At 33.4% G+C, this 16244-nt stretch overlaps 1 protein-coding gene across 1 annotated transcript; it reads right to left on the bottom strand.

Annotated features, from left to right (window-relative positions):
• Positions 1–4470: 4470 nt before the first annotated feature.
• LOC142334045 (uncharacterized) lies at positions 4471–14719 on the bottom strand. Its single transcript, XM_075381712.1, has 5 exons — positions 14530–14719; positions 11580–11638; positions 8604–8678; positions 6132–6298; positions 4471–4548 (listed from the first exon to the last, which is right to left on the bottom strand). The coding sequence occupies exons 3-5, from the start codon at positions 8650–8652 to the stop codon at positions 4471–4473; spliced, it is 294 nt and encodes a 97-aa protein (XP_075237827.1). The 5' UTR covers positions 8653–8678; positions 11580–11638; positions 14530–14719.
• Positions 14720–16244: the final 1525 nt, after the last annotated feature.

The following is a 16244-nucleotide window of genomic DNA, read 5'->3' as shown; positions in this document are numbered from 1 at the left end:
TTTTATTTATTAAAATTTTTTGATACAATTAATACAATTGATAAATTCATTAATAATTTTTAATATCCAACTTAGACCATCAAATTAGTTTCCTGTTTAATAGCATTATTCATAATTGACCGTATAATATCTGCAAAATGCTTGTAAGGCTGCAACGAAAAAATATTTTTAGTATAATAATTTTTAAACACAATATTTTTAATATAATATTCCTTAAACATATATTTCTTTATTATTATTAAACTAAAAAAAATCTTTATCTCTATTTGATATAACTGACATTAAGAATAACAATCTTGGGCTTTCTGCTGTAAAAGATGAACAAGCACCTTAGTTTTTATTTTTATCATTTACACCCCCTTGGGGCCAGCTGGACCTGCTTTAATATGAATGAGCACAGCCCCAAGGGAGAATCAGATGGAATTATTTACACCTGGACTTCTGCCATCTTTGTACAGATGACTGTGACCAATATTGTGCAGCCCCACATACCATGCTCACTTAGTCTCCAGTATAGGCCTCATGATGTTGTCTGGGTTAGGAATACAGAATTATCTCTGGCTTGCTTCCCTATACTGCTAGTACCAATCGCATATGCGAACTATATGTTCTGTGGTATCTTCTTCATTGCATACTGCGGAAGTTCTCAACACCCACGCATACAGTCTGCTTTAAAGCCAATCACCATTAAGGAACTGGATCTACTCGTACTCCAGTTCTCTGTGTTTGTGATTTACCCGCTTATGGAGATCCGGGATTATTTGTTTGGTCCACCTTTCATGCTACGAGCAGACAGGCAACAATGCCTTTTCATCCACCTTGCCTGCTCTCCTGTATACCTCCTACCTCTTCCAAATGAGAAGATTCAAAGGAAACCTGGGCACCTGTACATCTTTTAGAGACTAAATACATTCCCTCAAATTTATGTACTATACTGCAAATTTTTTTTTTCTGTTGCACACTTAGAGAAAACAATTACTAAATTTATAAAATGTGTTTTTATAGAATACATATTTTTCAGTAAATTTTAATGAAATAAACGTGTTCTATAACTAGGTCACGACTAAATACACCAATAACTATCTATGCCCAGGAGTAATATGTATATATTTAGGCATGGGTATCTGGTTTTAGTCATACTTTCACGACTAAAATCAGATGCCCACAAAACAATTGACAAATGTGAAACATGCCAATAAAAGTGCTGTCATCTGGCACATATAAAATAACCACATATGGAGTTCTAATTAGAAAACCAGTTATTTTCATTATTTGTCAGAAAATACTTCTAAATACTAAATGAGGAAGTATAGATTATTACAAATTCATTACTCAAAAACAATAATTTAACAATCCAATAAAAGGGGAGTACTACACTAAAGTTAACAGATAGAAAAACCATTAGGAAAGACATGAATACTTTTAATGACTATTGGTATTCAATATTAAGCTTATAAATTCAACTATAATGATAAGAGTAGTTACATAAAAAAGCTTTGTTTTTAGAAAATTCAACTTATAATAAATGAATACTCAATATAGAAGAAAAGTCTGTGAACAACGTTGCTGTAATATTATAGTGCATTTTAAATTTGGTTTCATTAATGTTAGTAACAATAAAAATATGATAAAAACCGAACGTGATATAGGAAGATCATGATTTGATACCAAAATTATGATCTTTCATCAATTAAATAAATAATAAAATTGAACGCAACTTACTGGATGTCCAGCTTTAAGTAACGTAACATAGTGTAAGTTATCATAACTTTTCTGAAAATAGATTTTTCACAATTATCATTTTTATTAAGTCCAAACGGTTTATTTGGTACAGTATACCATGAGTGATTACCTTTCCATTTCAATGATTTAATCCAGTTTCCTGTTCCTACAAGAAAAATAATTAAACAAGTCAAGGCATTTTCCTTTTATTTTTATATTATCCGTTATTTTCAGTCGTGTTATTGCTTATGCCAATGATGGGCTGCTGCTGATCAAAGGATGGTTGCAGAATGAGATTGAACTCAGGGCTTCTCAGACTGATAGGATACTAGAGCTGTGGGGTCATCAGCATAAGATGACATTCAGCCAGGGTAAAACCACAATGATGTTTGTAAAAGACTGTTTGGCTATGATGTGACAAGTGCATATATCTATGTCAAGCCACCGAATCCATTATGTTCAGGTTCAGAAATACCTCAGCGTGCTCCTTGACAAAAAATGTTTGATTCAAGGAGCATTTGCAATATGTTTTGAAGGCCAATACTGCTTTCATTGGTATTTGATGTGCGGTGATTCCAGATTGGGGTCTAAATTTTAAGACTGTGTGTTTGTTCTGTTGGTTGCTGAAGTAAAGCCCATTGATGTTCTTGTGGTTGAGCATCAACAGTGTTACTTCTAAAATTCAGGTGAATGGAGTTCTGCAAATATTAGAGTCTGAGAATAGTGGATTTCAACTGTGGCAGAAAGATGGGATGAGACAACTAATAGGTGGTATGCACATGGTCTTTTTCCTGATGTGAGGCGTTTACAGAACACCTCTTGGGTGTCTTCTAATAAATATGCTATTAGGGATAAAATGACTCATTTCAGCCTGGCTGATTTGAGTTTGTCAGGCAGTATGGAGATATTAGATCTTATTTGGATTTGACTGTAAATTGGAAAAGTTGGGCTGAGTGGGTTATAGTGGAGAGTTTTATGAAATATTTTATTATTCAGCAAGTTGGGGAAGGTGTATATGAATGGATGTTTGTTAACATGGGTGGGTATGATTCCATGGGCTTTTAGTTGCCAAGATAAGCGTCTTATAGTTTTGTTTGGTGTTATTTTTGTTTTATTATTTTGAAGTGTTATTCGTTTAAATTTATTTTGTTGTACGGCATTATAAGTAAGTTTATAGGGTTTAAACTCACGGAATATCATTCATCGGTGTCATGTCAAAAGCATTGATGTCATTAATCAGTGGCATTCTGACAGAGACCAAGATGGTGACTGAAAGACACCAATCCATCTAGAAGATAACCTCTGGTAAAGCCATCGGAGCTAGGTACAGAAGGGGGTGGCATGGCTAATCGTTACATGGTGGGATCTTCCCCTTCGAGGACAGGATTTACAGAAATGTCATGGTTAGAAAATAAAATATTATCTTTATTGAATACAATTATGAATGTAAATTATAATACTTAAATATTAATGATATAAACATGACCTTACCATCATCTACCAAATCAATAGACTGATAACAAGTAGAGTAGAAATTAAATATATAAATAAAAATAAAGAGATTAAATAAACTTAAATAACTTCTGAAAACTGCAATAATCTGAACAATTTATCAGTTAGTATGCAGTCAAATAGCCTTTATACAGAAACAAAGGCAAGCAATTACTAAATAAATTAATTACATAGACTTGTTTAAATGTGTAAGTGTGCTTAAGCATATGCCAATTTTTTTTTAAATATTCATTGTGCGCGCACACACACACACACACACACACACACACAAACAATTTAAATACAAAAAAATAATGCCTACCTAAACTATTCTATAAGCACACACTATATCTTTTTTTTTCTGTTTAGCCTCTGGAACCACCACTTTACGGTATTACTTCCAAGGATAAATGAAGATGATATGTATGAAAGTAAAAGAAGTGTAGTCTTGTACAGTCTCACATTGATCATTCCTGAGATGTGTGGTTAATTGAAACCCAACCACCAAATAACACCAGTGTCCACAATTTAGTATTCAAATCTGTATAAAAGTAATATCATAACTGTCTTAATATACCCATACCACTTTAGTAGTCTTTAATGCTCAATAATAATAATTATTTTAATAAAATAATTCACTTTTATACATTGTTAATTCAGTTTTAAAAAAATAATACTTTGTATTATTCAAATTTATTACAACATATACATTACAGCAAAGGAATGAGCGACAATAATAGAAAAAAAAGTAAATAAATGAGTACATATTCCAAGAAATGTTTCTCTTAATATCTAATATAATCAATAACCACATTACACCATTACAGCTAATAACGTAGCATTTATATTTTATTGGAAGATTTGGGGATTCGAAAGGTTGCTGCTAAGTTTATGCTTCGGTTCCTGACTGCTCAGCAAAAACGAATCGCTTGGAAGCATCTTCCGCTTTAAAAAAACAGTCCCAAATGAACCTACTTTCTTTAACATGATCAATACTGACAACAATGTCATTGTATTTACAAGAGAGCTGCTGTCAGGCATCACTGCAGATAAAATTAAAAATATGTTTTGAACATTGGGATAAAAAATTGGACAAATGTATTAGCTGTGATGGATAGTATTTTAAAGGGAATTGAAGGTGTTTTGTAAAAAAAAAAGTAAAAAATAAAAACAACAGTGTTACATAATTTTATTTATTAACATTTTTTGATGCAATCATACAATTGATAAATTCATTAATAATTTTTAATATCCAACTTACACCATCAATTTAGTTTCCTGTTTAATAGCATTATTCATAATTGACCGTATAATATCTGGAAATTGCTTGTAAGGCTGCAAAAAAACAATATTTTTAGTATAATAATTTTTAAACACAATATTTTTAATATAATATTCTTTAAACACATATTTCTTTATTATCATTAAACTAAGAAAAAACTTTATCTCTATTTGATATAACTGACATTAAGAATAACAATCTTGGGCTTTCTGCTGTAAAAGATGAACAAGCACCTTAGTTTTTATTTTTATCATTTACACCCCCTTGGGGCCAGCTGGACCTGCTTTAATATGAGCACAGCCCCAAGGGAGAATCAGATGGAATTATTTACACCTGGACTTCTGCCATCTTTGTACAGGTGACTGTGACCAACATTGTGACAGCCCCACATACCATGCTCATTTAGTCTCCAGTATAGGCCTCATGATGTTGTCTGGGTTAGGAATACAGAATTATCTCTGGCTTGTTTCTCTATACTGCTAGTACCAATCACATATGAGAACTATATGTTCTGTGGTATCTTCCTCATTGCATACTGTGGAAGTTCTCAACACCCACACATACAGTATGCTTTAAAACCCGTCATCATTAAGGAATCAACTCGTACTCCAATTCTCAGTGTTTGTGATCTACCCGCTCATGGAAATCCGGGATCCTTTTTTTGGTCCATCTCACTTTCTTTGACTGTTTCCACCTCTCATGCTACCAGCAGACTGGCAATGCCTTTGCATCCACCTTGCCTGCTCTCCGGTACATTTCTTACCTCTTCCAAATGAGACGATCCAAAGGAAACCTGGGCACCTGTACATCTTTTAGAGACTAAATACATTCCCTCGAATTTATGTACTAAACTGCAAATTGTTTTTTCTGTTGCACACTTAGAGAAAACAATTACTAAATCTATAAAATGTGTTTTTATAGAATACATATTTTTCAGTAAATTTTAATGAAATAAACGTGTTCTATAACTAGGTCACGACTAAATACACCAATAACTATCTATGCCCAGGAGTAATATGTATATATTTAGGCATGGGTATCTGGTTTTAGTCATACCTTCACAACTAAAATCAGATATGCCCACCCAACAAATGACAAATGTGAAACATGCCAATAAAAGTGCTGTCATCTGGCACATATAAACTAACCACATATGGAGTTCTCATTGGAAAACCAGTTATTTTCATTATTAGTCAGAAAATACTTCTAAATACTAAATGAGAAAGTATACATTATTACAAATTCATTACTCAAACAATAATTTTACAATCCAATAAAAGGGGAATACTATAATAAACTGAACAGATAGAAAAACCATTAGGAAAGACATGAATAATTTTAATAACTATTGGTAATCAATATTAAGCTTATAAATTCAACTATAATGATAAGAGTAGTCGTACAGTTGCATAAAAAAGCTTTGTTTTTGGAAAACTCAACTTATAATAAATAAATCCTCAATATATAGGGACAGTGTTCCTGTAATATTATAGTGCAGTTTCATTTTTTTTTCATTAATGTTAATAACAAAAAAAAAATATGGTAGATACTAAGTGACAGAGGCAGACCATGAAATTGATACCAAAATTATGATCTACCATCAATAAAATAAATAATAAAATTGAACACAACTTACTGGATGTCCAGCTTTAAGTAATGTAACATAGTGTAAGTTATCATAACTTTTTCTGAAAATTGATTTTTCACAATTATTATTTTTATTAAGTGCGAACGGTTTATTTGGTGCAGTATACCATGAGTGATTACCTTTCCATTTCAATGATTTAATCCAGTTTCCTGTACCTACAAGAAAAATAATTAAACAAGTCAAGGCATTTTCCTTTTATATGATTTTTTAAGAAATGTTTTTTTTTATCAGTGACTGAATTCAGCACTTTCATCCTTTTACTAAGTGATACGGAATGCAAAAGCGGCGGGAGTTTCATAAATTCTCCCTTCGAATCGCAGAGCCTGGACAGTGTCCCTTGCTGCTGTATGATTCTGTTAATCGGGCGTGTTTCAAGGGTTTATTTTAATGTCGGGTTTAAGTTTCAAGTTTTGTGTTAATTTATGGACGGATTTGTGAATAGCGTTCCATATCCGTTTGGACCAGCGTTCTCAAACCCATTTCTGGATCCGAACGCGGGAGACTAGGCTTTTAAAACCTGCGCTTCCGACATAATTCCCCTTCAGACCGTCCACTGAAGTCCTTTCGGTGCTAACGCTTCATAGACTAGCAGGAATACACCACAACAGGGCACTAATTGTTTGGAGGGAGCAATGCGCCCCGTTCTCCGGAGGGAGTCACAATTGCTGATTTAATTTAATTTAATTAATTGTAAGTAATGACATTTTTTAAGGTATGGATAGATGAGAAGATCTTCTTCAAGATCTTCTTCAGTGGTATGGATCCACTTCTTCAATGGCTGTCCTTCACTGTGCTTCTCTGCTGGGCTCTTTTTCCGGACTCCTGTCCGTGACATCAGGTCACATAGTGGGTCTTCTTTCTTCTTCAGATGACCTCCTCCTTCTTCATTGGCCTACACTTTCCGAGATTCAAGAGTAATCGAAATTACATACCAGTAACCTTGATGTTCCTGTGGCCCTGACAGGCTGAACGGGGAAAAGTGTAGGTTTCTTCTTTCTTCGTTCTTCTATGCTGTCGGTGGCTGCTGAGCTCGTTCCCTCTTCTTCGTTCTTGAAAGGAGGAGAGGAGATAGGAAACTTACAATTGTGGTAAACTAAGTGATAGAAGGATAAAAGTGCTATATTTCAGATTGATATTTTGGTGTGTTGTAGGTATTTTTAATATATATATCAACACACTAGACAATGTATTTATGAAAATATTTATCTGCAATTATTTGAAAAGAATGAATAAAAGTGGCACACCTAGTGCTACTTCATCCTGCCATTCTTCTCAATTGCTTTTAATAAGACGAATATGTATTTTTCATTTTAATAATGACTTGCTTTTTTGTGATAGATATGTAGATCTCACAGAAACTGGCTCATCAAGGAATTATTTTTAAACAAACCCCCAGAACAGAAACGACCCGTTATTAATGTAGGATAATTCTACATTTTTCTTAATATATGAAATAGTTGATGTTCCTATATCAAATTCATCTGTTAACAATTTATCCAGTACACCATTTTTCAAAAATTTCAACTTTTCTTTCATTAATAATACAACACAATTTTGTTTTGTCAGAGATATGATGTTAACAAACCCTAATGATATAGATACTATGTTAACAACACTAGAATTTAATTAATTATCCATACGGGACTCTTACGTTTAGTAAACTTATAGACTTAAAAAATCTCAGCGAGGAGAACTGAGATTTCATCATAACGTCATGAAAATAATGCAACCTATCCTGTGTAAAGTTATGATATTTAGAGAGTGTAACGAATATATGATATCATATATGTAATATATATATGATATCATTTGTTTTTACCTACTGTATATATTCCGAAGAATGAAAACACAAATACATTATACTTCATGCTTGCCCAGTTAATGGGTTTCCATCAATCTTTTCAGAAGTTAATTTTATAATTAATTTAACAAGACATAAATTTACGTATATTTTGTTATATGAACTGCTAAAAGTCAATTTTAAACAAAGTAGAAAAAATAGATAAAAATACATTTCGTATAATACTTCTGATTACTTGATTAAAACACAAAAAAAAAATTAAAAAGGAGAAATGAATTTTCCTTCCTGGTGTTTGTTGGATAATGCTAAAAATATTGCAAAATACTCTTTTATCTGTGTGAAGCATAGATAACTACTATTTTTCAAGATGGGGCAGTTGTTAGCCTCCATCTACAACCTGTATACTTCAGATCACTCTAAATTTGAGTCTTTCTTGAGTTTTGCTGATCAAACTGTTGTTTTGAAGAAATTACACAACATGAATAGTTTACATAAACTTAACAGGTTTTAATTGTTATTTATCAGTATTATTCTCACAAGCACGAGGAAATTGAATACAGGGGGTCCACGGCATAGATTTCCCTGGCTAAACAGAAAAGGTAAGCAAAGAGACCTCTGACCAGCTAGTATTATATAAAAAAAATAATAAATTTTATTACCAACACTGTTACATATAGAGTCAAACTGTGATGCAACGACCACCAACATTAATTTTCTTTCCAGTAAGACTTCCACTGCAAGAAAAAAAGTAAAAATAATGTTAAAAAATGGAGTGAAGTAATCCTAAAACCCTATTATGAATTGTGTTCACAAAAATTGTATCATAAGGTTAACATATTTACTTGAAACCTTTATCATCAAAACAAAAATATGATGCTTGTATATAATACTTTTTTTTTATCATCATATATTACAGCCATTTTTTTTTTAAGTTTTCATAGTTCTTTTGCCCAAGAGAATCACTACAAACCCTGATTTACTTTCTAGAAGAATATTATGTTTGTTTAAATTGCCATTATATTTGCAGCTTTTTAATTCTATTACACACAAAAAAACAAATGAAAACCACTTAAGATTTGATATTTTTATAATGTGTTACATTTTACGTCAAAAAAGTGAAATTGTTTCCCTAGGTTTACTCTTACATTAAATGCAATAATGTTATGCAGTTACATTAATGCTTTACCACCCCACACAAAACTCATTCTTTCATTATAGATAAAAGTATTTTTTTAAAAGTAAATACCTCCTTACCATATATGAAGCCTCTTAAATTAGCAATGTAGCACCTACAGTTTCATTATTACTAAAAGCTATTAAATATGAAACATAATAAGTGCATTGCATTATTAAAATAAATTAACATTATTTTTTAAAAATTAACATACATATAACTTTTTTACTACGAGGGCTATTTTATTCAAGGTCCGATCAGTCGCGAAATAAAAACCCATGCAAAAATCGGATGACCCTTTGCGCATATGTGTTGTGCAGCGTCTCTGGTATGGCCTTCAATCACATCGCATCACTTCGTTTAGTTCTTAACACGCAGCTAGCACGTAAACATGTATACAACAATAGCATCTCCTGCCAAGTGTGAAGTGCGTGCGGTAATTCGATTTCTTCAGGCTGAGGAGTGTATGCAGCTCAAATTCATCGATGAATAAGCAATGTGTACAGTGAAACCAGTAAACCATTCTCTCAGTAAACCAAAGAAGTTCAAGCGAACCTTCTCCAACAGAATGTGTATGGCTACTGTGTCTTTCTCCATGACAATGCTCGGCTGCACACTGCAACTGTAACAAAGAAGCTCCTGCAGCGTTTTCGTTGGGAAGTGTTTGATCACCCACCATACAGCCCAGACTTGGCTCCATCTGATTTTCACCTCTTTGCTCACATGAAACGCTGGCTAGGAGGACAACATTTTGGCACAGACATCAAGCTGCAGACCAGCGTCGAAACATGGCTGAAAACCCAGGCGGCTCCGATTTAGACATTTGTGGTACCAACTTTCCAATACCCTCATCATAGAACGGAACCGCCTGTGTTTTCAGCCATGTTTCTACGCTGGATTGTTCTTTTCTTTCTTCAGTTTCGAAATGGGCCTGTGTCTCGTTCCCTGTGACAATTTTGTTCAAAAAATTTTCTCTTTCATTGTGGTAGCGCTAGAGAAACGTTAGGGAGGGGTCCATTCTCATTGTTTTGTGATGGTCGGACAGTATCTTGGGAACCCATCTCGCACACAGTTTGTGATACTGAAGTCTCTCACTCACAATGGTGTAGAGAGCTGATCTTGAAATTTCAGGAAACAAATCACTCAATACAGAAATTGTGAACCGAAGATTTTCTCGAATCACCTCATTCACTCCCTCTACAAGATCATCGATTGACACTCGCTTCCTTCCCTGACCGCCTGCATCATGAACATCTGTACATCTTGCTTTAAAGTTCCTGCACCATTATCGCACTTTGTTGTCACTTATTGAAGTTTCACCGTACACATTACTTATTCATCGATGAATTTCAGCTGGATTACACCCCTCAGCCTGAAGAAATAGATTACCGCATGCACTTCACGCTTTGCTAGAGATGCTATTATTGTAGACATGTTTACGTGCTAGCTGAGTGTTCAGAACTAAATGAAGTGACGTGGCGTGATTGAAGGCCATACTAGCGGTCTCTGAGAGGATGAGGAGCATCATTGCAAGGAAGGGGCCAGGGGAATATGACAGGGACCAGCCTGCAGGGATAGATTTCCCTTCCACAGCCATAAAAAAAAAGATCGCGCTAGGTGGGACATGTGCGAATGGGGCTGCAGGCTACTAGGATTTTAGGGTTTTCAGACCTAAACGAATGAGAACTTCAAGTAAACCCAGGTAACATTGAGAGAAGGTTAAACATTCAGACTACTGGGCATGTTCTAAGTCACCAGGTTAGTCTAGTGGTAAACTCGTCATCACAAATCAGCCGATTTCAAAGTTAAGAGGTCAAAGTTTCAAATCATAATAAACACAGTTATTTTGATACAGATTTGAATACTACATCGTGGATACCGGTGATCTTTGGTGGTTGGGTTTCAATTAACCACATACATCAGGAATAGTTGACCTGAGACTTTACAAGACAACACTTCATTTACATTTATACTTTCATCCCCAGAAGTAATACCTTATGGTGGTTCCAGAAACTAAACAGAAAAAGAGTGGGCACGTTCTAGGAGAAAGTTTGATATAGGAACTACAAGTGGGTCATATGGGCTCAATATAATGCAAATTTGTGGACCTGTATTAGTGCAGTTGTGAGTATCCAAATCCTCCAAGGCATGAAGTAGTAACTTTACAGTACTCCATAAACATATGACAACCTTTAATTTTAAAGATAATAATAAGTTGATAGAAAAATCATCTACATTATTGGTATACAAAACTACCCTTTTGTTTTACAGTGTGAGGATATAAAAAAAAAATTCATTTTTATTTTTGATTCATAATATAAAATTTCTTACCCTCTGGTATAACTGATTCAAACAAATCATGTCCCATGTTCTGTAAAGCAATATCTTTCATATGATCAAAATGTATATCACTACTTATGACACAACTCAATTCTTGTTTAATGTTTTTATTCATAAATACCTTTAAATAAATTTTATCCTCCTCACATCTAATCAATGGACTAATGTTGTGTAAAGGCTCTAGAAAATACAATAAAATAAGCTCATGACAGTACATAAAATATAAATAAACAAGTACATAAAACTGAGTAACAGCTAATTCATACCCAATTAGAATGGATAATCATCTACAATACTGTAGTAACATAAAAAATTTTCATGATATCTATAATTTTAAACCATATTGGTAAATATACATATATCATTCTGACCTAAATAAAGGTAAACTTAAACTAACATATGTCAAGCTTAATCACTATGTATGTGAAATTAATAGAAAACACTAAACAAGAACTTAATCTTTTACCAGTTGGAAAGTGTTATACCTTATAGAGATTACAAAGGAAATCTTTTATTGTAATCCAGTTCTTACAAGATATCAGTTGTGGGACTAAACTTCACCTGAATTTTGGTATCAGGCTGACATGCAAACATATATTTAGCACAGTTCATGTTTACAGCCAAAGTTTCATCACTGAAATGTATAATAGCTACCATCTAAGGAGAGTTCATTTAAAAAAAATGTGATAAAAATAATGAAGATTTTTAATTTTTCTAAAAAGAATTTACTTCTTTATTGATATTATCCCCTTCAAAGTAATCCCAAGTTACAACAGATTTATGCCAAAATTTCTTCCAATCCTAAAAATTTGTAGAAAGCATTTTTTATAATCTTAAAATTCAAATTTTACTTCATATTCTATCTTATTAAAAACTTGTTAATCTTTTAATGTGTTCTTAATCAATGTGAACAAGAAAAAGTCACACGGTATCATCTCTGAAAAATATGGAAGCTGCAGTATCAGTATGATTTTATTTTTTTGCTAAAAAATCACAAATGAATAGATGAAGTGTTACTGTGCTGCAAAATCCAAGGATTGTTTTCTCATATTTGTGGTTATTTTCTGCAGATTACCTCATGTAAACGATATACAACTGCTAAGTAGTACTCTTTGATCGAATCAGCAAGCTTTTTTTTTTTGTTCAATTTTGAAGGAAGCCATCACTGGGACAACTGAACTTCATTTCAATATCGTAACCACACAATCCTTGTTTCCCCACCTATTATGATATATTTGAGTAATTCTGAGCCACCAGCAAATTTACCTAACTACTGTTCTGCAATACTTTTATTAAGAATTAGAACATTGGAACAAATTTCCTGCTACGTGTTTCATATTCAAAATTTCAGTCAAATTACTTCAGATGAGCCATAAGAGATTCCCATTCTCCTCTAATGATCCAATGATTATTGATCTCAATGTTCTTCAGATTGAAAAATAATTTCTTCAGTTGTTGATAGCTAAGGATGTCCAACCTTTTTTTGTCTTCATGGCTTTCTTGAAACAATTTGAATAGCTGACAAACCCTTTTTAAGGGGTTATTACAGAAAATAAACACCAAATTTTACTTGGTTTCAATAATAACAGGTGTCCCATATAAAACGCAACCCATCCATGAAACTTCCATGAAATTTCAAAAGTCAAGCTTACTCCTTTACTCATTACTGAAATGGACTCATCCAACATCTGAACATCGCGGCGACGCAGTAGAACACTACCAATAGTAACAACAATGCAATCATAACGTTCAGTGTATTGCTAGAGACAAGATGGTGTTTTCGCTAGATGAAAGTGTTTTCATTGTCGAGTCGTACTTCAGAACGAAATCGGTGGTTGCAGTGCAAGATCTGTTTCGCCATAAGTACCCAGATAAACCAGCTCCTAACAAAACATCAGTATTAAGGTTAGCTGCAAAATTTAGAGAGACCGGTTCTGTTAATAACAAGGAACACGAAAGTGTTCCTTGCGTCAGTGTTGAATACAGATACAGTCGCTGAAATCAAAGACCGATTACTAGCCTCGCCAAATGAATCGATCAGACGTTTGTCTGCTGAAATTAATTCGTCTAAATCAACTGTTCACCAGGCGACCAAACGATTACAATTACAACCTTATCGCGTTCAAACAGTTCATCGACTTCTTGAGCCCGACAAAGAAAAACGGCTACAATATTGTCAACGGTTCCGTCTATATCTGCATGAGGGAATTAACGTTATGGATGCGTTATTTTTCACAGATGAAGCACAGTTTCATTTGGATGGCTAAGTAAATAGCCAAAGCAGTAGAATTTGGAGTGTTGAAAATCCCCACATTTATCACGAAAAACAATTACACCCGCAGAAGTCGGACATGTGGTGCGCAATATCGCGGAAGAAAATAATCGGTCCTATTTTTTTCGAGTACACCATTAATGCAGAACAATATCAAGATATTTTATTTCAGTTCATCGCACTCTTGGAAGAGGAAGACAGACACTGCTGGCTACAACATGACGGTGCACTACGCAGGTTCAACTTCTGATTTCGTCGAGGAATTCTTTGGTAATCGTGTTATCGGTCGAGGCTTGTGGCCACCAAGATCTCCAGATTTGACTGCGGCGGATTTTTTTCTACGGGGTTACCTCAAAGAAAAACCCTACAGCAACAAATCACGAACATTTGAACGATTGAAAGTCAATATTGAACAAGCTGTATTAAATATCCAGCCACAAAATTTGAAAAAAGTTAAACGCTGTAAAAAGAATTGAAGCTTGTATTCAAGAAGATGGCAGCCACTTCCAACATTTACCCTAAATGTAAGGTAATGGATGGTAATAATAAAAATTACATTTACATTTACACATGCCGTTTTATTATTTCAATACCTACCAATATAAGGTTAGATTGCGTTTTATATGGGACACCCTGTAGTTGTATTTTACATTATCCTTAAAGTTTATGGTTTTCTGATTATGTTTATCATAAAAATTTTTAAGTGTTAGAAAACTTGAGGATTTACTATAATGGAATAAGATAAAAAAAGAACCACACAAAAAAGAAGAAAAATAAATTTTTTTAGAAATATACTTACTTCTTCTTCCTGAAATAGTAACAAGAGAATCAGGTGGTGTATTTGGACATTTATCCTTCAATAAATTGCAAAAATTAATGTTATGGAACGAATATTTCCGAATTTCATCTTCAAATATCCTTAATAACAATGTTGTTGTATGAGATGAACTGTAGCTTATATTTTTCTTAAATAGAAATGTTTTTATTTCATTAACAATATCAGACAATTTATTTTTTGTATTTTCATCAATATATCCCTACAAGAAAGAAATACAAAATGAATAACTTTATTAGCAAACTTCTATACAAAAGAGCTTTAACAATTCTACTGAATTGTCTATTTTCATACTATTCATTATTAAATATTAAATAACCATTATTATACGATAAAAAGCAGAAATTAATCTAACCATAAATTTAAGACTACCTAATTAATGTATGATTAGGAAGGGGAGGGGATTCCACAATAGAGTAAAAAAAATTTCAATTAATAACTACGTTAACATTTTTTTTTTTAAATCTGATGTGGAACCACATGACTTCCTTGTACTCCTATTAAATTACATTATACATATTTTTTTTAAAATGAAAAGTACATAAAATTTTATTTCACTAATAACTTATGATTTTTTCATTTTTTACTTTTTTATTGTTATGAATATTACTGAATTATTATTTATTGTAAAAAAATGTACAATCAGAGGTTAATTATTAATACATTAATATATTAAAATTTTTAAAAAATGGAGATGAAGTCTGATTCGAACCGATGTGCATTCCCCTGGTAAGATCCAAATATTTCATTAATTAAAATTTTATTTTGCTAAAACTCTGGAACCAATGAAAATAAGTACCACTTATGATATATCGTTGAAAAGCTTTCAATGAAACTTTGTGTGCAGATTATTTATCAAATACTATCTGGTTTTTTTTTTGTCTTTATAACTTTAAGGAAGTGCTATGATTCTTTAAGCACTTCATCACCAAATTCTCTTACAGACCTCAAGATGGTGGTGGGGACTTGGAAACCTGGGAGGATGGAGATGCCATATCAAGTGATGTTTTAATAGATCACTTCAAAGGGATCTTGGTAGTTTGCTGTGTAATTGATGCAGCAGGAACTTTGTGGTGTACTGACCGAAGTGGTTATAGGTAACCGACTATCAATATTTCTAGCAGAAGTTACCTTCTTGACAGTAATCCATGCCATAATAGCAGATATGAGGTCTGATAAAGCTTCTACCACTTTGGTAAGTTCTTTACAAACTTTCTCTTTTTGTACATTGTTTGAGAGAGCCTGGACAAAATTATCACCAGGTTGTACAAGATTCCCTCATGCTGAGGGACTTTCTGTATTTCCAACATACCACAGAGAAGGACCCTTTCTGCTCAATACGGATCTCCAGTATATAGCACATTCTTCCTTATAATGAGGCCTTATAAAGGGGTTTGTGCAATCAATTTTGTTGTAAGCAAATTCCTGGCAATGAAAGCAGTGTCTGGAGTTGGATATATATGAACACCCATGGACAGAAAAATAACCAAATTTTATTCGATCAGAAATGTTCAGACTAAAAAAAGTTAGAACTGGAGAGGATGTTGGCACATCAACATCCCAACCCCGTAGGGGAAGACACTTGCCTTGTGACGCTTCCGGTCGCCACGCCATCCCCCCTGTTCGAAAGTCATCTCCTGTTAGCCCTGAAGGGCTTTAACGGGAGCCGACTTTCACAT

The sequence above is a fragment of the Lycorma delicatula genome, chromosome 13 (assembly GCF_047948215.1).
Source record: "Lycorma delicatula isolate Av1 chromosome 13, ASM4794821v1, whole genome shotgun sequence".
Taxonomy (NCBI): Eukaryota; Metazoa; Arthropoda; class Insecta; order Hemiptera; family Fulgoridae; genus Lycorma; species Lycorma delicatula.
The sequence above is the reverse complement of the archived record's forward strand: the minus strand, read 5'-3'. Positions and strand labels throughout refer to the sequence as shown.